Below are 25,406 nucleotides of genomic sequence, written 5' to 3'. Positions count from 1 at the left end.
ACAGTCACACAAGCACTCATCACAGAGTGGAGCTCTCACTTCCATAAATACACTTTGTTTCCAAATGAAATATTCAGTTCATACTCCAATGTGAATATAAATACTTTCTTGCATATATATCACGTCTACAAATGTAAATAATGTACACAAACTTTACTATTGTCACACATCATTGATTTCCACACCACGATATTGTGACAGTGACTCAAACACTGATAACACTCCCATCGAGGCCCAGTCACACACTGCTGACACTTAGCAACGGTTACTAAGGGGGCGGGGCTTCAGCTTCTGGTGACGTTTGAGTCTCAAAATGGCGGCGACAAAAACAGAACCAGAGCATGGAAACAGCGATAACAACTACAAAACCGAGATTAAAGAGGAGAACCAGGACCCAGGTTTCGTCTACCAGGACCACTACAAACATGAAATTAAAGAGGAGAGTCAGGACCCGAATTTGATCGACCACAACTACTACATAATTGTTATGAAGGAGGAGAACGAGGACCCGGGTTTTATCGACCAGGACCACAACAAAGGCGCATTTAAAGAGGAGGATCAGGATTCGGATTGTACCGAACCTAACGAATACAAATACGGAATAAAGGAGGACAACCAGGATCAAGATTTCATCACACCAGAACACCCGATCAACGAACCCGACTCGTCCTTTGGTCCCAGCGATCAGCAGGTCAGTGTTCAGGACTTAATAGATAGAAAACTGAGCTCAAGCCAGTCTGACAGGTGTTTGTTTATTTGAGTAATTGTTTTCTATATTTTTCTTTAAAGTTTATCTTTCAAATCATTGTTTTCAGATGAGTTTACAGCAGGACAGACAGACAAAATAAAGTATTTACTCTTTCTAAAGAGTATAAATAAATAATACACAAATACTTTATGTTAAAATATACCTTTATTTCAATCCTGAGTATTAAAAAAGTTATTTTCTTTATGGGACGTCTTATACTATATACAGTCAAGCCTGAAATTATTCATCCATCCATCCATTTTCTATACCCACTCATTCCTGAACTAGGGTCACGGGGATCTGCTGGAGCCTATCCCAGCTGTCTTTCTGTCCAGGTACACTATGGACAGGTCGCCAGTGAAATTATTCATACCCCTGGCAAATTCTGACTTAGTTACTTTTATTCAACCCGCAAATTTTTTCTTGATTAGAAATGACACAGGCGTCTCCCAGAAGAAAATACAACGATGTACAAGAGGCATCATTGTGGAAAATATTATTACTCATTTTTAATTTACATTTGATCAAAAAGTGGCATGTGAATAAAAGTAACTTTAAGTCAGAATTTGTCAGATAATTTCGGGCTTGTTTGTATAGTATATACCTCATGAAAACTTTTCACTGCAGCATTTTTGTGAAATGTACCATTATCCTACTTCAGAGAGCTATAAAGACCCCATTTCTCATAAGCAGAAAAAAAAACAATGTTCTTTCTAATTTTAGTTCAAGTCTGGAAGCATCTAAAATCCAGTCTTTATGTTTATAAAGATTTCCAGATGTGTGTTTTCCTGGTTTCACCCAGTCCTGAATAAAACAGCTTAGAAGTAGGTCTGAGCCATTACCCAGCCAGTTTACTAGGGATGAGTGTTGCTAGTCTGATATACTACTTATTGTTGGGACAAGAACTACACCTGTCCCCCTGAGTTGGTTTATTTGAAGAGATCTGTCAGTAGCCTATTGAAGATTCTATACTTTTATTGTTTCCACAGCAAAACAGATTACATGAGCAAATGCAGTCAGATATATCTGGAGTTCTGTAACACTATTTCTAATGCATGCAGCCACAGAACTGAAAACAAGGAAACACACTGGTTATATAGTCTGATTACGCCCTTCTCAACTGTAACTCTTGCTGCTCAGCTCGTTCCCATATATGGCCTTTACATCAGTGTATGCTCAATAATATTTCACCTGCTATATATGGTCTCTACACCAGTATATGCTCAGTAATATTTCACTTCCCATATATGGTCTTTACACCAGTGATTACAATAATTCAATCTTTTATCTTTGACCCCTCACAATTCCCCCTTTTGATCTCTTCTAGAGATCATACTCTTGCAAGAACTTATGTTCTTCCTTCTCTAGAGTGCCTGTGGCGAGGAGGGGCATCATCTGTTCAACATCCTGTTTACCTTCTACAGCAGTGGTAATTAAACGGGTGCAAAGCGATTCAAGAGTCTCTTTTCTGGGATGCAGGCTTCCTCCGTTTCTTTCTTCTGTTCTTCAGCCCGACCCGTCCGGATCAGGCACGTTGCTGGTCTGGGGGTAGACTACCCCAGCCAGAGCCTGGTCCAAGGGATTATTCTGCCGGACAGCGTGGGATGTTCTTTCCACCACTTGGTAGGGGCCTGTCCACCGGGGTTCTGTCCACTTCCGTTTGATGACCTTTAGCAGAACCCACTCCACCATGTGTGGATCAGCTCCTTTCTCCCCCTCCTGGTTCTCCTTCACTTGTAATGCAAAAGCTGACACCAAAGCTTTAAGTTCATTAAAATATGGTTGGTACTTGTGTGACTGTTCAACCTGCTTTGCTAACTTGGTACTTGAGTTTGGGCCTGGGAATTGTCTTCCTGTTAAGAGCTCATAAGGAGTGAACCCTGTGGCCTGATTCAGCGAACTCCGAATTGCCATAAGGGCTATGCGGAGTGCATCTACCCAGTTCCATTTGGTCTGTGCACAGATTTTAGCTAATTTGGTTTTTAATTTTTGATTCATCCTCTCAACCTTTCCTTGGGACTGTGGGTGATACACTGTACCGAATGCATGCTTTATCCCCAATGCCTTTTCCACCTCCTGCAGGTCACTGTTTTTAAAATGAGTACCATTATCTGACCTAACCTTCTCGGGGTAGCCATGTCTGGGGATGTAATGGTTGATGAGACATTTAATGACTGTTTTGCTGTCTTCTCTTTTTGTAGGCCAAGCCTCCGGCCAACCTGTAAAGACATCTACTATCACCAATACGTACCTGTACCCTTGCACTCTCTCACCCATATCTGTAAAGTCAACCACCACCTCTTGTCCTGGTCTTACCTGAATGGGAAATGCTCCCATATGAGGCTTCACTGTGGGCTTCGGGTTATATTCTGTGCATAGCTTACAACTTTTCACAAAATTTTTTGTCATATCTGTCATGAATGGATGCCACCAGTGAGCCAAATTTCTGTCCATTTGGCGGTGTCCGACGTGCCCAAGCCCATGTGCTTCCTCCAGCACACTCTTCCTCAGTCTTGGGGGCAGGACCAACCTGCCATCCGGACTTCTCCACAACCCATCCGTGTCTGTGGCTCCTCTTTGTGTCCATACTGATTTCTCTTGGGGAGAGGCCCCCTTTTGTGCTTGCTTAATCAGATCCAAAGTTATGGGTGATAGGAACTCCATGAGAACAGATTCAGTACTTAACCATCTGTAGTCGGACCTGGTATCCTGCTACCTTTTTTGCTGCTTCATCAGTGACTCTGTTTCCTTGAGACCTTTCCATGAGACCTTCCGAGGGATCATGTCCTCTGCACTTTATGATAGCCACTTCCCACGGCAACTTCAATGCCTCCGCCAGTTCCTTCATTTCTTCTTCATGTTTTATAGGCTTTTGATCCACGGTGAGGAACCCTGTCCTGATCCATTGTCCCAAGTCTACCTGTGCTGCTCCCACTGCATATGCGGAGTCTGTGTAGATATTAACTTTCTTTCCTGCTCCCAACTTTAGTGCTGCTATTACAGCTACTGTCTCTGCTCTCTGTGCTGAGGGCCTATCCTCCAACTTTCCCTCTTCCACTATCTCAAAGTCTTGTCCTGTCCACTTAACTACAGCATATCCTGTCTGCAGTCCTTTGGTGTCATGCTTAAAACAACACCCATCTGTGAACCATGTTTCTGCCCCTGGGATTGCATTAGTCTGCAGATCTGATCTCACTTTAGCATCTATTGTGACTTTATCCTGGCAACAATGTGGCTCCCCTGCAACCTTGTGGTCTGCCATATTGAGCCCTTCATGTGTGAATGTGAGATTAGGTGCTTCTAATGCTTTGCTCAGCCTTCTCTGTCTAAGTGAAGTCATGCTGAATACCTGAGAATTTACATATGCCACTACACTGTGATTTGTGAGAACCTGTAGTGTGTGTCCCATGACCATGTGTGCTGTTTTTTGTACAGTGGGTACGGAAAGTATTCAGACCCCTTTAAATTTTTCACTCTTTGTGTCATTGCAGCCATTTGCCAAAATCAAAAAAGTTCATTTTATTTCTCATTAATGTACACTCAGCACCCCATCTTGACAGAAAAAAACAGAAATGTAGAAATTTTTGCAAATTTATTAAAAAAACTGAAATATCACATGGTCATAAGTATTCAGACCCTGTGCTCAGTATTGAGTAGAAGCACCCTTTTGAGCTAGTACAGCCATGAGTCTTCTTGGGAATGATGCAACAAGTTTTTCACGCCTGGATTTGGGGATCCTCTGCCATTCTTCCTTGCAGATCCTCTCCAGTTCTGTCAGGTTGGATGGTGAAAGTTGGTGTACAGCCATTTTCAGGTCTCTCCAGATATGCTCAATTGGGTTTAGGTCAGGGCGCTGGCTGGGCCAGTCAAGAACGGTCACAGAGTTGTTCCGAAGCCACTGCTTTGTTATTTTAGCTGTGTGCTTAGGGTCATTGTCCTGTTGAAAGGTGAACCTTCGACCCAGTCTGAGGTCCTGAGCACTCTGGAAGAGGTTTTCTTCCAGGATATCTCTGTACTTGGCCGAATTCATCTTTCCTTCAATTGCAACCAGTCGTCCTGTCCCTGCAGCTGAAAAACACCCCCACAACATGATGCTCCCACCACCATGTTTCACTGTAGGGATTGTATTGGACAGGGGATGAGCAGTGCCTGGTTTTCTCCACACCTACCGCTTAGAATTAACGCCAAAAAGTTCAATCTTGGTCTCATCAGACCAGAGAATCTTATTTCTCATAGTCTGGGAGTCCTTCATGTGTTTCTTGGCAAACTCTATGCGGGCTTTCATGTGTCTTGCACTGAGGAGAGGTTTCCGTCGGGCCACTCTGCCATAAAGCACCGACTGGTGGAGGGCTGCAGTGATAGTTGACTTTGTGGAACTTTCTCCCATCTCCCTACTGCATCTCTGAGCTCAGCCACAGTGATCTTTGGGTTCTTCTTTACCTCTCTCACTAAGGCTCTTCTCCCACGATTGCTCAGTTTGGCTGGACGGCCAGGTCTAGGAAGAGTTCTGGTCTTTTTCCATTTGAGGATTATGGAGGCCACTGTGCTCTTAGGAACCTTGAGTAGTGCAGAAATTCTTTTGTAACCTTGGCCAGATCTGGGCCGTGCCACAATTCTGTCTCTGAGCTCCTTGGGCAGTTCCTTTGACCTCATGATTCTCATTTGCTCTGACATGCACTGTGAGCTGTAAGGTCTTCTATAGACAGGTGTGTGCCTTTCCTAATCAAGTCCAATCAGTTTAATTAAACACAGCTGGACTCCAATGAAGGAGCAGAACCATCTCAAGGAGGATCAGAAGAAATGGACAGCATGTGAGTTAAATATGAGTGTCACTGCAAAGGGTCTGAATACTTATGACCATGTGATATTTCAGTTTTTTTAATAAATTTGCAAAAATTTCTACATTTCTGGTTTTTTCTGTCAAGATGGGGTGCTGAGTGTACATTAATGAGAAATAAAATGAACTTTTTTGATTTTGGCAAATGGCTGCAATGACACAAAGAGTGAAAAATTTAAAGGGGTCTGAATACTTTCCGTACCCACTGTATGAGCTTTGCTACACCAGCTGCATGTTGTGTGCATCCTGGATGTCTCTTCCATGTTGTCAAGCATCACACTTACGTACATAAGTACCTTTCTACCTCTCCCTTTTTTCTGAAACAGGAGACACCGTTTACAGTGTCTCCTGTTTCAGAAACATCTTGGAAGAATGGTGCTGTGTAGTCAGGGAGAGCTAAGTCTGCTGCCTGTGCTAGGGTCATTTTCAGGGAGATGAAGGCCATCTCTGTGGCTGTGTCCCATTGAAGTTTAGCTGCAAAGGTTTCTCATGCCTTGATCATTGACCAGTTTGTGAAGAGGCTGAGTAACTTGAGTGTAGTTGGGGATATAGTTTCTGCTGAAGCCTGTTAGACCTAAGAAGGACAGCATATCCTTCACAGTTTGTGGTTTGGGATGATGCAGGATGGTGGACCGATGGGATGGTGAGGGTCCAGCACCTTTGGTTGAGATCATGCGACCTAGGAAGGAAACTTGTTTCCTGGCAACTTGGAGCTTATATTTACTGACTTTAAAGCCCTTTTCTGCCAACCTCTGTAGCGCTGAAAGCGTTGCTGCAAGGCAGTCTGTGTCAGTGCACGATGCAATCAAGATATCATCCACATACTGGATGACAGTAGTACCAGGTGGCAAGGGGCAACCAGCCAACATATTTTTCAGGACTTGATTAAAGAGACCCGGTGAGAGGACGAAGCCCTGTGGCACCCGAGTATACCTCAACTGTTGGCCCTGAAAAGTGAATGAAAAAATGTCCCTGCAGTCTGGATGAAGAGGGAGGCAGATGAAGGCATTTGCTAGGTCAATACAAGTGAACCATCTTTGTTCTGGAGTAAGATTGGTCAGTGCAGTGTAGGGATTAGGAACAGATAAAGTAGGAGTGACTGTAACCAAGTTTATTTTCCTAAGATCATGGACCATACGATATTTACCCGTTCCAGGTTTCTCAACTGGGAGGATGGGAGTGTTCCAGACTGAGGTGGATGGTTCAAGGATGCTGGATTTCAGGAGGCCATATATAGTTTCAGAAATTTCCACCTCTGCTTGGGGCTTATGGGGATATTGAGCCTGCCATATTGGCCCCTCGGCGGAAACGTCGAAAGAAATGGGAGGGCAGGACTTACAGATGCCCACATCCGTGGAGCCCTGGGACCAGAGACTGTCTGGGAGTTGTTGTAGGACGTGCCCTGCCACATCATGGTCAGTTTTGTCTCTGCCATGATCTCTTGACAGCTGACAATGTTCAAGGATGGCCGAATCAGTCGTCAAACAAGTAATTCTGTACATTTTGGAAGAGGGAGAAAAGTGGACCGCGGGCAATTGGGTTGAAGCCCAATCAGTGAGTGCAAGGGCTCTCTTTACCATAGGACCTAATTCTTTAGCTTGGTGTACTGGATGTAAGGCTAAGAAAATATGTGGAGCGGCCTCATCTGCCATCTCATACCAGATCATCTGCTCAGGAGTGAGATTGACGCCCGCAGCCACTCCCTCAGGACCCACAAAGAGGTCAGAGCACTCCACTGTCCATGACCGCCCTTCCAAATTATTTAGAAATTCTTCCTGATACCAATCACAGGGGTTTTTGTCACAGAACAACGTTACATGGGCAGGGTCAGGGGGGTTGGTGTATGGCTCCAAGAGAGAGATCCACGGTTTCCACTCCATGTATGTGCTTATAATGCCCTTGAAGGTGGGAGCTTCAGGTTCCAGTATTCCCCAGTAAATGTCTGTTGTTTCATGTTGCCCTGGAAGTGGTTGAATGATCCATTGACCCCCAAGGGTTGTGGTGCTGGGGGAACAATCCACCTTTTCCCCATTTGGGAAAGAGACTTGCAGGCCCTCCGGCCCACAGAGTATAGAGGCCCGAATACAAGTCAGGAGGTCTCTCCCCATTAGATTAACCAGGACCTGGGGTGAGACAACGAACTCATGGGCTAACAGCTGGCCGGCGATCTGAACAGGTAGCGGCTTGGTAACAGGCAGTCTTTGAGGTACTCCAGAGAACCCCACCACATCAACAGTGTGGTGTGAAATGTCACTTTGGTCAGGCACCCCTGTCAGAGTGGAATATGTGGCACCTGTGTCAACGAGAAATGGCAGCGTTTGTTGTGCTACCCGCATCTGCAGTATGGGGTCTGCCTGTCCCCTACTGCTGGGATTTCTCTGTGGGTTGTGTCAGTACTGGGAGGGGTGGTCATTCCAGTCCCCCCCTTCCATCATTGGGAACTGCCCTTGGGGTGCGGCGGATGGGTTTGACGCCTAATAAGTAGGTGCGTTTGGTGCTTGTTGAGTGGGTGCATTCCCCCTAGAAGGCCGTCCACGGCCCCTTGGTGGTTGTCTAGGGCGGCCTCCCATAGCTGGACATTCTCTGGACCAACGTCCCAGCTGACCGCACCTAAAGCAAATGTCGTCTCCCCGGGGCAGAGCGTAGACTCTTCCCCCCCTGCCATATCCTCCCCCTCCCCGAGCTCCCCTGTAAGGCTTATATATTCTCCAGCTGTTCTGGCTCCACCCTCCTCCTTGTGGGGTGTGGGGATCTACCCACGGTGGGATAGGGAAGAGGTTGGGCGTGTCCTGGACAGCGGGGTTTGAAGTGGACTGAGCGACCAGTTGTTTTCCTAGTTTATCGTCTTTCTTGTTATCATTTACCTTTTTTTTTGGCCTCCACCAATTGTAATTTAAGCAGCTGTGTTTGTAATTCTTTCATATCCTTTTCTCCCTTAGTCTCATCGTCCTTGGCTCTTTGGAGGTGATGCAATAGGTGCCTTTCCCAAACGGAAGACTCACTTCCCGGTAGGTCGGGGTTAGCCATCATGGCGTCTTTAACAGATGGGGGCACTCCTTCCATCACTGCCTGTCTGAACCATTCCTGTTGCATCCCTCGCTTCCCTGGGTGACACCCAGTGATTTTCTCCCAGGCTTCCTTACAATTATCCAAATACTCTCTGGGGGTCTGATCAGATTTCCATGGCAGTTTGGGGACCCCAGCTGAGTGGGAACTTTTCACGCATGACTTCACCTATCTCTGTAATCACCCTAACCAGCGGAGTTTCATCTGACTCCCGATCTGTCCCAGCCTGTTCCTCTACTTCCTTAACCCTCTGGGGTCGACGCACGCGCCGGCGCGTTTTGACGCATCTTTTTCTGATAAGGCCGAAACAAACTTAAATTACTCCGTCAATTCTGATCGTACAGATAAAAGAAGTATATCATTCAAATCTGTAAAGGGTCTAGTTTTAGTGGTATACCATCATAATAACAACAAAACGTTGTGCTTTTTTTAAATAAAGAAGTGCGCTCTCGGACTTTTCTGTCTCTGCCATTTCTCTTCACAGACGCGTAAATAAAACAACCAGAATCTCAGCGAATACTTGGCTCATAAAAATAAGAATTAGATGGCTAGAAAGCTTGAAATGTTTTCTTTTGAGTGAAACAATTCAAGTCAAAAACAAATCATCACTTTTTATTTAATCCGTATGAACGTAAGGAGAAGTCCGTTTTTTCCTGTCTCACCTCATTACAGGTAATGCGGTCCCGCCTTGTACACGGTTCACTGTTCACATGTAAATAATCTCAGGTGAACCAGGTAAATATGTGCACACCTCCGAGAAATGACATAAAACCGTTAAACTTCATCATAGAATTTACCGCGCGTTTGGATGATGGCCCGTCACGGATGTGATGAAGCGCTTCTTGTATTCCACACAGAGACAAATAGTTTACCTTGTCCTTCTTGTATTCCACACAGGGACAAATAGTTTACCTTGTCCTCAGAGTAAAAACACTGATTTTAACTCAAGTGAGGATCGTTTGGCTCCTCATTGTTTTGTATTGTGCTGCACTAATCCCCTCCCATCTACATTGACTGAAAGGCTCATTATGCGCGTCTTTGTCTGGTCGTTCAGTGCGTCTTTTGTCTTCTCAGGTAAATCATTATTCCACCTCAGTCACACCCTCTTGCATATGGCCTTTCTGGACAAAAAATTAGAAAATAGAAAATTTAAATCAGTGTATTGTATTGTATTGCTTACTGTGAATGTGTGAACAAGATGACATTCACAGCACTCTGAAGTAAACACTTTAGCCTACAACATGCAGGTCTCCAAAGTCTTGTGAACCAATGTTCTGTTTGTGTTTTATGGTCTTATTTCAGTGAGTAAAAAATTGTAGTTTTGCACTAACCATGCATAAACACTTTTTTCTCAAAAACACAATCATGTATAAACTTGCTGCTCACATATTATTGTAGCCAATTTTGTGCTGATTACAGTGTTATTAGACTTTAGACATTAATATGTTTAAAAGACACTGAAAAAAGCACAAATGTCAGGACATGTCAAAATTCGTCCAGGCCCCCAAAACCCCCTCAGACCCCAGAGGGTTAAGATCCCTGAAAGTCCAAACACCTACTAGCCACAGCTCTGAAATCTCCCAAAGCAAGCCTCTGTCCTGCAGTCAGTTTAACCAACTTCTTAAGCCACAGTCCACCTCCTTCGGAGGGAGGGGGCATCTGCTCTACCAGGCTAGTAACATCTCCTAAGGCCAATGGTTTATATCTATCTCTACCTCCATCTCCTCTAAAGAGAGGGAAATTCCCTGCTGGTGTCGAAGGGCCAGGTCTCGCCAGTCCTTCGGGACTATCTTGGGATCTCAGCTTCATGCGATGTCTACCTCTGGGCAGTACTTCTCGCATGGGGGTGTCTCATCCACCCAGAGTAACTGATCTACGTTCTGAGTAGTATGCCCTGGTTTCTGGCCTGACTGATGGAGGACCTCTCTGTCGTCCTCCTCCTCTTCTTCCCAATTACTTCGCTCTCTGATACAACTTCCCTGTTCTATCCACTCACTCTCTTCCTCCTTCCAATTTCCCTGCAGTTCTCTCCTGGCCAATACCTTACGTTTATATTCCTTTTTTAAAGAGCTCATAGTCTGACCTCTGTTATTTTCCAATCTCATCTGTGCTTCTCTAGTTTCTCTTTCCCTTTCTTTTGTCAGCTCTCTCATTTTCCTAGCCTCAAATGCCTCTTGTTCTGGCTGCGCGTCTTCCCCATTGTCCCTTTTTCTTTCTCTCACTCTGTGTCTTCCTAAAGCTGCTGCAGGCTCTATATCTAAACTTCCTCCTGTAACTGTCAACACTGGGTAGAGCTGCCCTGGGGGGGCGGTGGGTTTTCACTTCCTGATATGGCGGTGGAGGAGGTGCAGGCTTGCTTCTGTTCTTCCCTCTGACGTTGGTCTCTGTTCCTGATTATAAGAGTCTGCACATGTGCAACACACCCAGGCATCATAGAGCTTAGTTCTGTATTCTTCTAAATCTTTTACCTTTTTCATTAACTTGGACTTGTTCAACATTCCTGCTTCCCGAATATCTATTTCAAATTTTTCCTTTTCTTCTCTAACCTCCTCTTGTTTTTTCCACAAGGTATTTTTCAGCGGCACTCTCATGGACGGGGAGAGTCCTTTCTCCTTCATCACTTCTTGTACCAAAACTCTCATGTCTTCTTTAGCTTTGTCTCTATTTTTTGGATTTTCTCTTCCACTCACCGCTTGCATGAGATGGATAATCTGATCACTTACCGGTTTCCATCTCTTTGTTCCGGGACCCCACCCATCATCATTCATTTCCCTATCAAATTCTCCGTCCATTTTTACTTACCTCCTTGAATTTTTCCTGTAAATGAAACCTTTTCTCAATACAAAACAACTTTCCCTATACCACACAAGCCAGTCAGTTTGTATGGAGTACACCCGAGCAACTGACCCAATTGAACACTACTTCTCTCGCAACTTCCTGATCAGCTGCTTAGTTAACACCGCAAGGTATCCACAGCTCAACAGGGACGGCTTTTCGTGTTCAAGACACTTGTGTGGTTTCAGACATACAAACAAAACATAAAAAAATCATAACACTATATCATTTCAAACCTTCACTCAATTTGGATAAATGCCCAAACAAGCAAGGACTTCGGGGGTCCTGAATTCCCCTGGATCCAGCCATCCCAGCTAAAACAGCCTTTGTCAAGTACTGTGGGGGTTGCCAAACCAAGGACTTCTACCAGTAGACTAACCTGGTAAGGCCTCTAACCTCTACCTTTCACTGGATACGCCGATCCGGTGGGGACTTCAACCCTTTTCTTTAGGGACTCTAACGGCGGAGATTATTTTGTGTTTGCCTGAGCCCTGGACGATTCAGGGAGAATAAAAGCTTGTTGCGTCCTGCACTAAGGTCCTCCCTCATTTCCTTCACCGACACAACAGTTATTTGAGTAGGATAAATACATCTTACCATTTAAGTGTTCAAAAAATAAACGTGTTCAAAAACAATAAAAAACATTTGAGCATGTGTGCACAAAACCTGTCATCCTGTTGCCTGAAAAATTGCTGTCTGCCAACACACTGTCATAATTTTTTTTTTGAGAATGGGCTTGGGCATGTTGGAGTATAGAGCCCTATTAGACTGCTGGGGTGTAATGTTAAAGAAATGTTCTACTAACTAGTTTAGAATCTACAATAACATAGTGTAGTCCAACTCAACACCTCACAAAATACAACTGACCCCACGGGCAGATTGGTCTGAGAAGGGAACAGTGCTACTATAATGGAATGAAGTCCACGTGTCTCTTAGGATACATACTACTCATTTGTCTGCTGGTTTCCCAGGTAATGACACTACTCCTTCAAAAAGGAAGGGTTTGAAAAAGTCATCAGTCAGACTGGTGAGCAGAACTACTCCAAACCAAACACCTTGTGAATGGTGGTGTTGAGTCGGTTGGGAGTGATCTTTTTTTTTTTCTCATAGCTACACAGTCAGCAATTACGTGTCCCATTTTGTGACAATAAAGTTTGGTACTAACTTCTATAGTTTAAAGGAAGATTTGGGAAAAAAAAATAGTTCTATGTTTTTGTAGTTTGAGACATCAGCTGTTCACCACAGAGTACTTAGCTGCAACCAGGGCAAGAAAGTCTGCTTCGGAGGCCATTTGGTCCTCAGAGTGGAATCGGTCGGAGTTCCATGACTTGTCTCTTAAGCCGCAGGCTCAGAGTGTCTTTGTCACCAAGCTGGCGTACTCAATGTTATGTTGGTCAATTTTCGTAAAACTTGGTCTAAGTTAAAAGTAATCATCACCAGACAGTTTGGTGGCTGTTTCTGAAAACCACATTTGGATAAGAGAAAAATTAATTTAGACTTAAGAGACAGTGTTTAATTTCAAAATTAAGTAAGTGCTTTAAATATGGTGCTGCACTTTAGAGAGTTGTGTGCTCTGTTTACAAATTAAAGATAATGAAAATTTGTAATTGTTTATATAATATATATAAATAATGTTAATAAAACTGTTAAAAATAAATGACAAAATATGTGGATGAGACACAACTTACAACTTTGGAATGAAATAGCACTCTAAGGAAACAGTTTTCATGATGTTCATGTTTCATAGACATGTTGTAAATGTCATTTATGGTTTTAGATTGTTCTATCATGTCATTTCATATGTTCTCCATTTTGCTTTTTTCTTCTTTTTTACAAATAGAAAAGAAGAAAGGGAGTCACCAAGACCTTCATAACAATGCAGAGTTTAGAGATTAATCAGCATGTTCACACTGCTAAGAAAACATACAGCTGTGACCAGTGTGGAAAAGCCTTCTCCCACTTAGGCCACCTGAAAACACATCAGCGTATTCACTCTGGAGAGAAGCCATACTGGTGTGACCAGTGTGGAAAAGCCTTCTCACAGTTAGGCCACCTCAAAAGACATCAGCGTATTCACTCTGGAGAAAAGCTGTACAGCTGTGACCAGTGTGGAAAAGCCTTCTCACACTCAGGCTCCCTCCAAAGGCATCAGCGCCTTCACTCTGGACAGAAGCCGTTCTCGTGCGACCAGTGTGGAAAAGCCTTCTCTCACTTAGGCCACCTGAAAATACATCAGCGTATTCACTCTGGAGAGAAGCCATACTGGTGTGACCAGTGCGGAAAAGCCTTCTCACAGTTAGGCCACCTCAAAAGACATCAGCGTATTCACTCTGGAGAAAAGCTGTACAGCTGTGACCAGTGTGGAAAAGCCTTCACAGAGTCAGGCTCCCTCAAAAGCCATCAACGTATTCACTCTGGACAGAAGCCGTTCTCGTGCGACCAGTGTGGAAAAGCCTTCTCCCGCTCAGGCCACCTGAAAACACATCAGCGTATTCACTCTGGAGAGAAGCCATACTGGTGTGACCAGTGTGGAAAAGCCTTCACAGTGTTAGGCTCCCTGAAAAACCATAAGCGTATTCACTCTGGAGAGAAGCCGTACTGCTGTGACCAATGCGGGAAAGCCTTCTCACAGTTAGGCCACCTCAAAACACATCAGCGTAGTCACTCTGGACAGAAGCCGTTCTCGTGCGACCGGTGTGGAAAAGCCTTCTCCCACTTAGGCCACCTGAAAACACATCAGCGTATTCACTCTGGAGAGAAGCCATACTGGTGTGACCAGTGTGGAAAAGCCTTCACAGTGTTAGGCTCCCTGAAAAACCATAAGCGCATTCACTCTGGAGAGAAGCCGTACTGGTGTGAGCAATGTGGGAAAGCCTTCTCACGGTTAGACTCCCTGAGAGCACATCAGCGTATTCACTCTGGAGAGAAGCCGTACCGGTGCGACCAGTGTGGAAAAGCCTTCTCCCACTTAGGCCACCTGAAAACACATCAGCGCATTCACTCTGGAGAGAAGCCATATTGGTGTGACCAGTGTGGAAAAGCCTTCACAGTGTTAGGCTCCCTCAAAAACCATAAGCGTATTCATTCTGGAGAGAAGCTGTACAGCTGTGACCAATGCGGAAAAGCTTTCTCACAATTACGCCACCTCAAAAGACATCAACGTATTCACTCTGGAGAGAAGTCATACTGGTGCAACCAGTGTGGAAAAGGCTTCTCACAGTTTGGCTCCCTCAAAAGACATCAGCATATTCACTCTGGAGAGAAACCGTACTGGTGTGACCAGTGTGGAAAAGCCTTCACAGTGTTAGACTCCCTAAAAAACCATAAGCGTATTCACTCTGGAGAGAAGCCGTACTGGTGTGAGCAATGTGGAAAAGCCTTCTCACGGTTAGACTCCCTGAAAACACATCAGCGCATTCACTCTGGAGAGAAGCCGCACTGTTGTGAACGGTGTGGAAAAGCCTTCTCACGGTTAGGCCACCTCAAAAGACATCAGCGTATTCACTCTGGACAGAAGCCGTTCTGGTGTGTGCAATGTGGAAAAGCTTTCAAGAGGTCAAGTACTCTAACAGCCCATCAGCGCATTCACACAAGATGAAATGTTGAAATTGACCATTTTGGTTGAGGTCTATATCAGAAAGCCTAAGGACCCACCAAGACATTACACTGCTGTAAACAGGACAAGACCAAAACTCTTGAAAATGTCCAGCATTTTGATAGTTAGGGACCTCTTAATTGCTGGTGGAAACTGTGGGAGATAGGTCTAAGACTGGCTTTTGTCTTTGCTTCTCTATTGCTATCAAATATAGGCTGTGGCTTAAGAGGTAGAGTAGGTCAATCATGAACCAGTGTTGGTGATTCAATCCCTGGCTTCACTAGTCCACATATTTTAGTGTCTTTGGGCAAGAAAACCCAAGCCAAGTTGCCCCTGGTGGTAGTTCTATCGGTGCGTGAGAGGATGGGCGAATGGTCAAAGAGTAAAAGTGCTTTGAGTGGACTTCAGTGTAGAAAAGCTCTCTACAATGTAGTCAAATTAAATATATATGCATTGAACATGAATGTGTTTATTAGGTCTGGTTTATGAATTATGAATATCATAAACCATCTTCATAATTTTGGAGAACCAGGTCCTTTGATGGCGGATCAACAAGTCAATGAGTACTACAGGATATCAGTCTAGTGTGAGTGAGAGTTCCCTGATTCAGTGATGTATTTACTGTGTGAAATAACATAGATGATGCCAGTCACAGATGCCTTTTTAAAATTTATTCAGCTGTTTACACGGTAGACACATGTTATTTACATAGGGGGAAACAGAGGGAGAACTGGAACAAATAAAACATTGTAACAGTATAACGATAGATTCTTTTTTAGGGTCTTTGTCCTCAAACTGGGGGGGTCTTGAGGAGTCTGCAAATCTGGAAATCTGTTAATCTCCAAACACTCTCTCTACCAAAACTAGGTGTGTGTCTCTGTGTGTCTTTTTGTGTCTTGCTGCACTGGGCAGGGAATGCATCCGGTTAGTCCTTCATCGTGCTTAACACGATGTGTCTGTTCCAGGAAGTGCTCCATCCTTGCTGGTGATTGGTCCACAGTCCCCTGACTATGATGGGGCAGTCTCACTCGTCTCTGTGAAGAGAGATTACATTTAGAGTGTAAGTTTTCAAGAATATTTTTCTAATGGGAACAATAATTTCAAACACATGACAAACTTAGCAACTAACCAGTCAGTAGTTCAATGAATATCAGTAAAACTGACCACACTCCTGCCTTAGGTCCGCTACAAGTTTAAGACAATTTATAAACTTATTTTTTAACTTAGACTCATTATCACTAATATTTGATAAATGTCTTTAATCTACTAATGAAAATAAGTTTAGTTTATTTACTGTTATTACTTTTGAATGCTGTGACATGCAGACAGTTAATGTGATATTTTCTAAACCTTTATTCTTACTTTACATTGTATAATTATTTACTATTATGAGTTGTTTTAATTCTTGCTCTGATTTGAAGTATTAATTGATGATGTTATTATGGATTATGTCACTTGTTTTAACCGATGGTGATTGGTCAGTTTGTCTTAAATAGTTATTCAGGTCATGGATGATGTATTAGAAATTCACTGAAATGCTCAAAGGGGAAATATGGTGTAAAAATTCCACTCTGACATGATCTTCCTCACTTGATGTAGCTGGATGTCAGTAAGTGTGTGAATAAAACTCAGAAAGATATTTCTCTGGTGTGTGAGTCTTTATTAACACAAACTGCCTTCACAGTTTTACTAATAGAAAATTAGTTTTAGAACCCTGGTGTTTCTGGGTTCATAAACTATTTATACATTCGTGCTACTTTCTTAGTCAGAGACACACAGTGTTTTTTGCTCAACACCTGCAGTGATTATGGATAAAATCTTAGTGCTGCTGCATTTACTTTAAATTATATCTTTGATCTCCACTTAGTGATGAAGTCAGATAAAGAGTAACACAATCTGAGACCTGGTGTATTGGGTTACATTACATATTATTATACAGTAGTAGTAAGTAGTATTATATATGTAGTATTAATACCACATGGTTTTGCACTGAAATCACAAAAAGGCACAATGACATTAGAACATGTCTAATGAAATAACCAGTTTTTAAATTTCTGCTGCACTTGAGTTGTTCTGAGATCTACAGAAGAGCTGTGAAACCTTCAAACCACCAGCTGGAGGCATCGCTGTGCTGATACCTGATTGATTTTTTTACTCCAGTCTTAGTTAAGGTGTGAGTACAAACGATGATGGATTTAGTCATGGATACTGTCATGTCATTGGCTTTTGAGAGATGGAGCTAGCCCTGTCATTGGTTGGACTTGTACAGTGTAGCCTCTGTCAGGTACGCTCATCAAAGGAAGCACAGAGAGACTGTGGTGTTCAGGTTTTTCACTGTGTCAGTTTCTGTAGTGTAGTGGTTATCAAATTCGCCTCACACGCAAATGGAAGATTTTGCTGTAGACAAATCTGGATTTTGCCTTATCTGACTGCTACTAAAACAGTAAAGAAAAAAAAGTAAAGTCAAAACATTTGTAATATCTGACTTGTACAGTTTTAAAAACCTGCACCTTTACAGTGTGAACAGTTTGTACAGTGGTCTAAACAGGGGGCCTATATTTTTACTTGTCAGAGCAGAATCTCTTGTTTAGATGATCCATGAGCAGTCAACTTCAACTCCAGTTAACAAATGCAGTATTAGTTGATTATAGATGCTCAGTGTGTGAGGGAATTAGCTGAAGTGGTAGAGTGTTTAGTTAGTATGTAAGCAATACTAGGATTGATGTCCACATTCTCCACAAATGTTTAAAGCCCAATCTCAAGACTTATAATATCTGCTTTTATATTTGTACAACATGTATGTATAGTAACAACAGCTCTGAATGGAACCCCCACACCCCCAACATACTGTTTCTTCCCATCTGTGTGTCATTGTGTCAGTATCATAATTTGAAGGTCTTCTTGTTCATGTTCATCTGAAACTATGTGCAGTCATATGTATTGTGCTTTGTTTAGACAGTCAGTGGGAAACCAAAAGGAGACTAGTGAAGTCCTTTGGCACAATAACTATGTCCTTAAAGCTGGGTTTTTGGACACATCCCAATCACAGGTCAGCTGGAAGTTCTTCTAGGACTTACTTACTTTGAGCAGCAGCACTCTAATGAGGGGACCAAGTGTTTAAGATCATGGACTCCTAATCCATTGTGCTCTGCATCGTGGGTTGGAATCCCATTCTCATCGAGGAAGCTGTTATTTGGTCTAGAATGATTATAGCAACAAGGTTAAGGTGAAGACACAAAATACACTGATTTCATAGTTTCCACATTAATGCAGAATGCATGAGTAATGTGCTTGTTTAGTTCTAAGGAAGAACCAAAGAGGATGAAGAGCCCATCACACTTAACAGGTTTAACAGAGAAGTGCAGCAGCAACAATTAAGTATAGCAGAGGATGGTTTCGATCCATCGACCTCTGGGTTATGGGCCCAGCACGCTCCCGCTGCGCCACTCTGCTCTTCAGCTGGGTTGTGTGGGTGTGGCTTGTCATGCTGTTTTGTAAAATTCAAAATTATTTCTAAGTCTGGATGACAGTGTTAGGTCATGACCTTGTTTACAGTACACCACATGCAACCCTGACTAGCTCAGTTGGTAGAGCCTGAGGTTCTTCATCTCAGGAGCCCCATGTCTGGTGGGACCAATTTCAAAAGAGCAATTCAAAGTAGCAAGCTTTTGTATATATATATTTAAATCTATATTCCTCTGAAACAGAGGGATACAAATGCTTTAACACCACTTTTGGAATGCATGGAGCATTTCAAGGCATGTCTTGGCAGTAAATTTTAGAGTCTTAATGAGACTAAAACTGAAGTGCTGGTATTTGGACCTAGTGGAGCCTGTGTTGACCCTTTCCCTGAGACGTGTTCCCTTAAATTTTATGTAAAACCAACTGCTAGAAACCTGGGTGTTTTATTGGACAGTGATTTTAAACTTGATAAGCAGGTCAACTCTGTTGTCAAAGCTAGCTTTTTTCAGCTTAGGCTCTTGTCCAAAGTCAAGCTGTTTTTAACAAGAAAAGATCTTGAAAAGGTTATACATGGTTGTACTTCAAGCCGGCTTGATTATTGTAATGCCCTCTATGTTGGTGTTGGCCAGGCCTCAATTGCAAAGTTGCAACTGGTCCAAAATGCTGCTGCACGTTTTTTAACGGGAACACGTAAATGGGAATACATAACTCCCGTCTTAGCATCCTTACACTGGCTCCCTGTGCAGTTCAGGGTCAAATATAAAGTATTGTTAATGGCCTACAAAGCCCTAAATAATTTAGCACCTCAATACATCTCTGACCTTTTAAAGCCATATAGTCCAGCACGGTCTCTCAGGTCTGGTGAGCAGCTTTTACCTACTGTACCTAAATCTAGGATGAAGAGTCGGGCCAATCGCGCCTTTTCAGCAGCAGCCCCTAAACTTTGGAATGAGTTGCCCTTGTACATCAGGCAGGCCCCGACTGCCTATTTTTAAATCTCACCTTAAGACCTTTTTATACACATTGGCATTTAATACTGAATGATGACATATTCTTCTTTTTATTATTTTATTATTGGTTGTTTTTATTGCCTGTTTTTCTGTTTACAGCTAATATAGATTTGTACAGCACTTTGGTCAACTAAGTTGTGTTAAATGTGCTTTAGAAATAAATTTGACTTGACTTGACTTCACCATGTTTCCGTAGAGCCAAGCATCCTCCTGAGACTGTCCAAATGCTCAGAGTTTATTATCTGTTCAACAGAGAACCGAACGGCTGCTATTAATAATGTATATGTGGGAGTTCCACCTAGTCAATGCTGTTTCAATTTGGAAACAATTTTCTAGTCACTTATGATACAGTCACTCATCTATGTTTATTTAATGACAATTTAGATGAGGATATTTGTTGTAAAGCATCACAGGTTTGATGGAGAACTGATCTCACTCCCTGGGATTCAGACCCACTGATTTTTCAAGCATAACAGGAAATGTCCCACTGTTACTGCCAAACATCAAGGTAGTAAAAATTTGTACAGTGATGTCCGTGAAAGCCACTGGCCTGCTTGTTGTCCAATCATCACCTACCACTACTCACTGCTGATCACCTGATTCAGGTGTGTTCAAGTTAAACCTGAAGGGCAGGGACCATTGGGGAAACAAGGAGTGATGGTATCTGATGGACCAGGACTGGCTTTCCTTTCTCTAGGAGATTCACATGACTGTATGTGACTCTTGTTTGTGTTCAATGATTGGGCAATTGTTCTCCTAATGTTTTGGTGGTCGGTGACCAGCCTATCAGACAGTGGTTCTGTATATTTGCTAAACATTTGTTGACCTTGTGATGAAAATAATTAGACATTGTCAAGTCAACAGCTACTTCCTGCAGATAGTAGACCTTCCTCATCTTGGACTGATCCCTGTTGTAGCAATTCTGATGTTCATGCTGTCCTGCAATCTATGGAAATGTTATATGACACATCTATGTCTGATCATGTCAATATTTTATGAGTCTTGATGTGGTGAGTTTTCCAGAGATGCTGGATAAAGGTAACACTAAAGCAAGCATTTTATGTTCCGCTGTGGATGATGAGAAATATTTTATTTGATGGTCATAAATACATTACAGATATCTTATACGTGAGTCCTGCTCACCTATTTAATGTTATAAGGTCTTTTCAATTTCTGGCTGAGGAGGCTCAGCATAACAAGGAATTTTTAACAGGGGATTTTGATTATATGACTAAGTCATATACAGGTATTAACTGCAAAATGATCAAAGTTGACATTCAGCACATCATCAGTCTCCTTAGAGACCATCAAAAATTGCCTTTAACAACTATATTGCAAGTCGTCAAGGTGGGGTATTGGGTAAAATTTTCAATTATCAATAATCACGCCTCGGATAAACCTCATACTGTCACTGCGAAAGGATGGAGAACTAATACAAACAACAATAGGGTGCCTCCGAGCCGGACACCTCTCTGTTAGTTTCATCTCTTCAACTTAAACTTTGAGCTCGTTTATGGGGTGTTTACCTTTTGAAAGTTGCTGCACTCCAATCTGTGACTGGACGTTTCAGATGTCATATGAATTTAATAACAAAACATCACAGCTTTGTGCTATAACTCATGGTTTCATTGTCCTTCATTAGTTTTAAGAAAACGTACAGGCATTAGAGCTTAAATGTCCCACATTAGGCAGCTACACACTTTAGGGCAATTCATTCTATACATAATATTATAGATATTAAAATATGAAAAAGACTTTATTATATCCTATGGGGTCTTCTAAAGTGCCCCCCTGTGGTTGCATTAAGTCCACTGAATTTAGTGTAGTCTCCCCAAACCCTTGCAGTTATTTTTGATCTTCCTAAAACCAAACCCAAGAGCAGAGTGCCGCAGCGGAAGTGTGCTGCGCCTATAACCCAGAGGTCGATGGATTGAAACCATCCTTTGCTACACCTTCATTTATGATGCTGACAATGACACACAGTTGGGAAGAAACAGGATGTTGGGTATGTGGGGGTTCCATTCAAAGTTGATGTTACTATAGCTTTTCTTTAAACCCAAGTTTCAAAAAACGTCAATATTGACTAACCAGCCATGAAATGATCTGTTACATCTACAATCAAACCTTGAGAGGTTGTTATTGAGTGTTTATATATTGTGTTAACATTACCAAGAATCATGTTACATTACATGTTTTTAATGTTTTAGTAGTATTTTTATACAGTGTATATTGATATATTTTTATATCAGTCATTGTGTATTATTGTACTAGATGTTTGCATCTTTTCAGTAGAAGTTTCACGCTAATCTCAAAATTCAGATTTTTTTTTCTTCTCACCATACTTGGCCATATAAGTCACTTTCACTTTCACTTGCTTCACCTTAATGTTGCAAGGCAGTTGGTTGGTGCTGCTCTTCATTGAACTGGTTAAGTATGATGTGCTCTTCATCCTCTTTGTTTCTTCCCTGGAACTAAACAAGCGCATTACTCACTATACATGCAGTTTGTGCAGTTAAGAAAAGAGACTTGGCATCTAGTGTTCAGTTTGTGCATCTGTGGAAAAGTCCAACACCAAACCACTGTGTGCTTCCTTTAATGTTTTGTATCAATACTAAAAAAATAATTTTGAGACGATATAAAACTGTAATAGGCTCCAGCAGATCCCTGTGACCCTAATTAGGAATAAGTGGGTGTAGATCATGGCTGGATGGATGGATAAAAACTGTACATAAGCTAAATTATAAGTAGTTGACTTTTGACTGTCTAGTGTCACAGCTTTTTGTGCCTCGTTGGTGCAGTTGGCAGCACGTCAGTCTCATAATCTGAAGGCCGTGAGTTAAAACCTCACACGAGGCAGGGGTTTCTTTATGGTTCATCTAGAACAGGAGGGTGCAACCTTTGTTCCTTCACCTTTATACTAGTGATTGCCTGTATCAGATGTGTTTAGCCAATCAGAAGCTGTACCATCCTGTCTCAGATAAGGGCGGATGACTAATTAAGTAGGTTCTGATGGCCCACACCTGATCCAGTTAGTCAGCAGTGGGTGCACCATTTATATTTGGAAAACAAGACGTGCAGTTTTTCTTGAGGAACATAAGTGCCAACCACCCATCTACACCTGTGTGCAGTCATATATATTGAGGATATAGTTAGAAATCAGACTGCTGAAGGGCTTCAGCTTATTAAGCAAACCAAAATGCATCACTGCAAGTCATGTGAAAGTTCCATCTGCTTATTGGTTAAACTATTCTGGTGCAAGAATGAGAACATGAAACAAAAGAAGAAGTTATGTTATGCTACTTTAGTGATTTCTGAGAAGAAAGCCAGAACTCCTAGCAAAAAAAGTCTGAATTTTGAGAAAATTCAACATTAGACTATTAAAAAACAGATTAGTTTGAAAAACCCAGAGGGTCAGGAAAAGTCCAAACTAGCTCAGTGTGATAGGAAAAAGATCATAGTTCAGGGTCTTTCTGAATTCATGAAACACATGTGGACAGTCTGCAAATTGTAAACTGGATTATGGATCTTCATCATTGTGGTAGAGCGCTTGCTTAGCATGTAAGAGGTAGTGGGATCGATGCCCACATTCTCCACAAGTCTTTAAAGCCCAATCTTAAGACTTCTGTATTATCAAATATCTCGTTTCATATTTGTACAACATGTATGAACTCAGTCCAGACAAAGACAGCAGAATGTGTTATAGACAGAGTGAGTGTGAACTGCCAAAGTGCTGTCATCCTTTCACTCCTGCTTTCCTGACTGACATGTTTTCCATAAGCAGAAGTACAGGAGCCAAGGAGCAGAACAGATGAGGTGAATGGAAAATACCTCAGAAGAGTAGTAAAAACTTTGGACACAGTGATGGTGGTGTAGTGGTGAGCATAGCTGCCTTCCACACAGGGGCCAGTTGTATATAGGAGTCATAGCCAATGAAATTGCAGTATTGTTGATGCTGTCCAAGGTGCTCAGTTGGTAGAGTGGAGGACTGTAGGTTGAAGTGACAGTTATCCTGCAGTTAAGAAAAGAGCTTTGGTATCAAATGTGTAGTTAAGTGTCAGTTTATGCATCTGTGGAAAAGTTCAACACCAAACCACTGTGTGCTTCCTTCAATAGCTCAGTTGGCAGAGCGGAGGACTGTAGGTTGAAATAGCAGTTATCCTTAGGTTGCGGCTTTAACACTGGCAATTCTAATAAGACATACTTAGGAAAGAGAGAGGGCTTTGCGCATAGTAACTGTAACATCAACAAGGGCGAGTTCTGTCATGTGACACTAAGCAGAACAAGAAACAGTTTCACAGTTATGTCTAACTGTATTGTCTTTCACTGATATTCAAATCACAATGAGTTAAGGAGAAGCTCCTGAAATGAGAAAACATTTCACAGACTTCACTATGAGAACAAAGAACTGGCAGTGGTGGGATTCGAGCCGACGCCTCAACTGAGACTGGAGCTTTAATCCAGCGCCTTGGACCGCTCAGCCACACTACCACACAAATGGAGACAAAATAGCGAAAAATGGCTGAAGGGATTTCACAGAATCCAGCATGTGGACAATGGGTGTTACTGAACATGTCTCATCAGCAGCAAAGGGGAAGATAAGATTGGAAATTTGTGGCAGGTTGCAATGCTGATGTGGAACTGGATCCACTGGATCAGAGAAACTTCAGATCTATGTTAGCTGAAAGCCCTTCTCTGGTAAATTTGGCACATTAATGGTTAATGTACGTAAATACACAGTGATCACAACACGGTAATAAATACAGCGGCTGCAGTTGTTTTCAGGCTGGTACCAAACACTAACACAGACACAAACAGCTACAGTGACTAACTGTCTACAGCTAAAACACTACTGTGTAAGATAAGCACATAAAGCTGCCACTCCTTGTGACCATTAACATTACAGTGTCATTACAAAATGTGAGTATAAACTATGGACAGAGATAAAAGTTTATGATTTCTCCTGTCATCACTTTCATTTGGGTATGTTTGGGGCGACACCTCTGTGTGACTTCATAGGTTTGTAACAAATGAACCAGCTTACAGAATAAGAGTTCTTTGAAGCAAAGATGTAAACCTTTACAGTACAGGAGCACAGCTGTATGTTCTCAAGAAATCTCTCTGCTCTCCTTTATGATTGCCTAAAGATGACACACATTTGGATCATTTGAATTTAGCTTTTCCAAAGAAGTGCCCTATGGGCTTATTGTACAATGTTGTATTTTCCAGCACCATGTTCTCATGCCAAAGTCTGCGTCAGTTACTGTGGTGTAGTGGTCATCACGTTTGCCTAACATGTGAAAGGTCTAGGTAGAAGCAGTGATATTTTATGGACTGTTGCATCTCAGTTGCAGAAAACTCATCCTGAGCTTACCAATGACAGCTGTGACCCATTATTGTATCACCTGCCAAGAGCTCCTGGCAGTGGGTGCAATGGTGCCACGTGGCCGACGTTGATGAGAACCCAGCAACTACAGCAGCAGTAGAAGGTGGATGGAGGCTTACCACTCATAACATAAACACAAATATATAAGTTGCTGTGGAGTGTAAGTCACAGTTACGACTCTATGCCCAGTTGTTACTTGGACCTGGAGACATTACGACATTATTAATAAGCAAGTGGACTTGCTGTTCCTCCATCACTGCTTTGAACAGTTAAACAAATGTTTTTTTTTCTAGAAGATGGAGAAGCTAGACACAGGAAATACGTCTGCTCAAGGCATACAATCTCTCATACTACTTTTGAAAAGAGATATGAAATTGTAATATTTTGCTGTGGACAAACTGGATTTTGACTTATTTGGACTGCAACTTACAGGCATTAGAGCTTAAATGTCCCACATTAGGCAGCTACAC

General features: G+C 42.4%; 1 protein-coding gene, 2 non-coding genes and 1 pseudogene across 3 annotated transcripts; 2 read left to right on the top strand and 2 right to left on the bottom strand.

Moving 5' to 3' along the window:
• The first annotated feature begins 553 nt into the window (after positions 1-553).
• LOC113129591 (zinc finger protein 271-like) lies at positions 554-16,720 on the top strand. Its single transcript, XM_026305649.2, has 2 exons — positions 554-691; positions 13,327-16,720. The coding sequence occupies exon 2, from the start codon at positions 13,363-13,365 to the stop codon at positions 15,082-15,084; it is 1,722 nt and encodes a 573-aa protein (XP_026161434.1). The 5' UTR covers positions 554-691; positions 13,327-13,362; the 3' UTR covers positions 15,085-16,720.
• A 1,742-nt stretch (positions 16,721-18,462) lies between these two features.
• On the bottom strand, positions 18,463-18,534 carry trnam-cau (transfer RNA methionine (anticodon CAU)). Its single transcript has one exon. It is a non-coding gene; the product is annotated as a tRNA-Met (tRNA).
• Positions 18,535-20,845: 2,311 nt separating this feature from the next.
• On the bottom strand, positions 20,846-20,976 carry LOC113129598 (uncharacterized; annotated as a pseudogene).
• A 1,360-nt stretch (positions 20,977-22,336) lies between these two features.
• On the top strand, positions 22,337-22,409 carry trnam-cau (transfer RNA methionine (anticodon CAU)). The gene has a single exon. It is a non-coding gene; the product is annotated as a tRNA-Met (tRNA).
• Positions 22,410-25,406: the final 2,997 nt, after the last annotated feature.

The sequence above is a fragment of the Mastacembelus armatus genome, unplaced genomic scaffold (assembly GCF_900324485.2).
Source record: "Mastacembelus armatus unplaced genomic scaffold, fMasArm1.2, whole genome shotgun sequence".
NCBI lineage: Eukaryota > Metazoa > Chordata > Actinopteri > Synbranchiformes > Mastacembelidae > Mastacembelus > Mastacembelus armatus.
The sequence above is the reverse complement of the archived record's forward strand: the minus strand, read 5'-3'. Positions and strand labels throughout refer to the sequence as shown.

Excerpts from the sequence above, each read along its gene's own strand:
- LOC113129591 (XM_026305649.2), top strand. The coding sequence starts at position 13,363 with ATGCAGAGTTTAGAGATTAATCAGCATGTTCACACTGCTAAGAAAACA.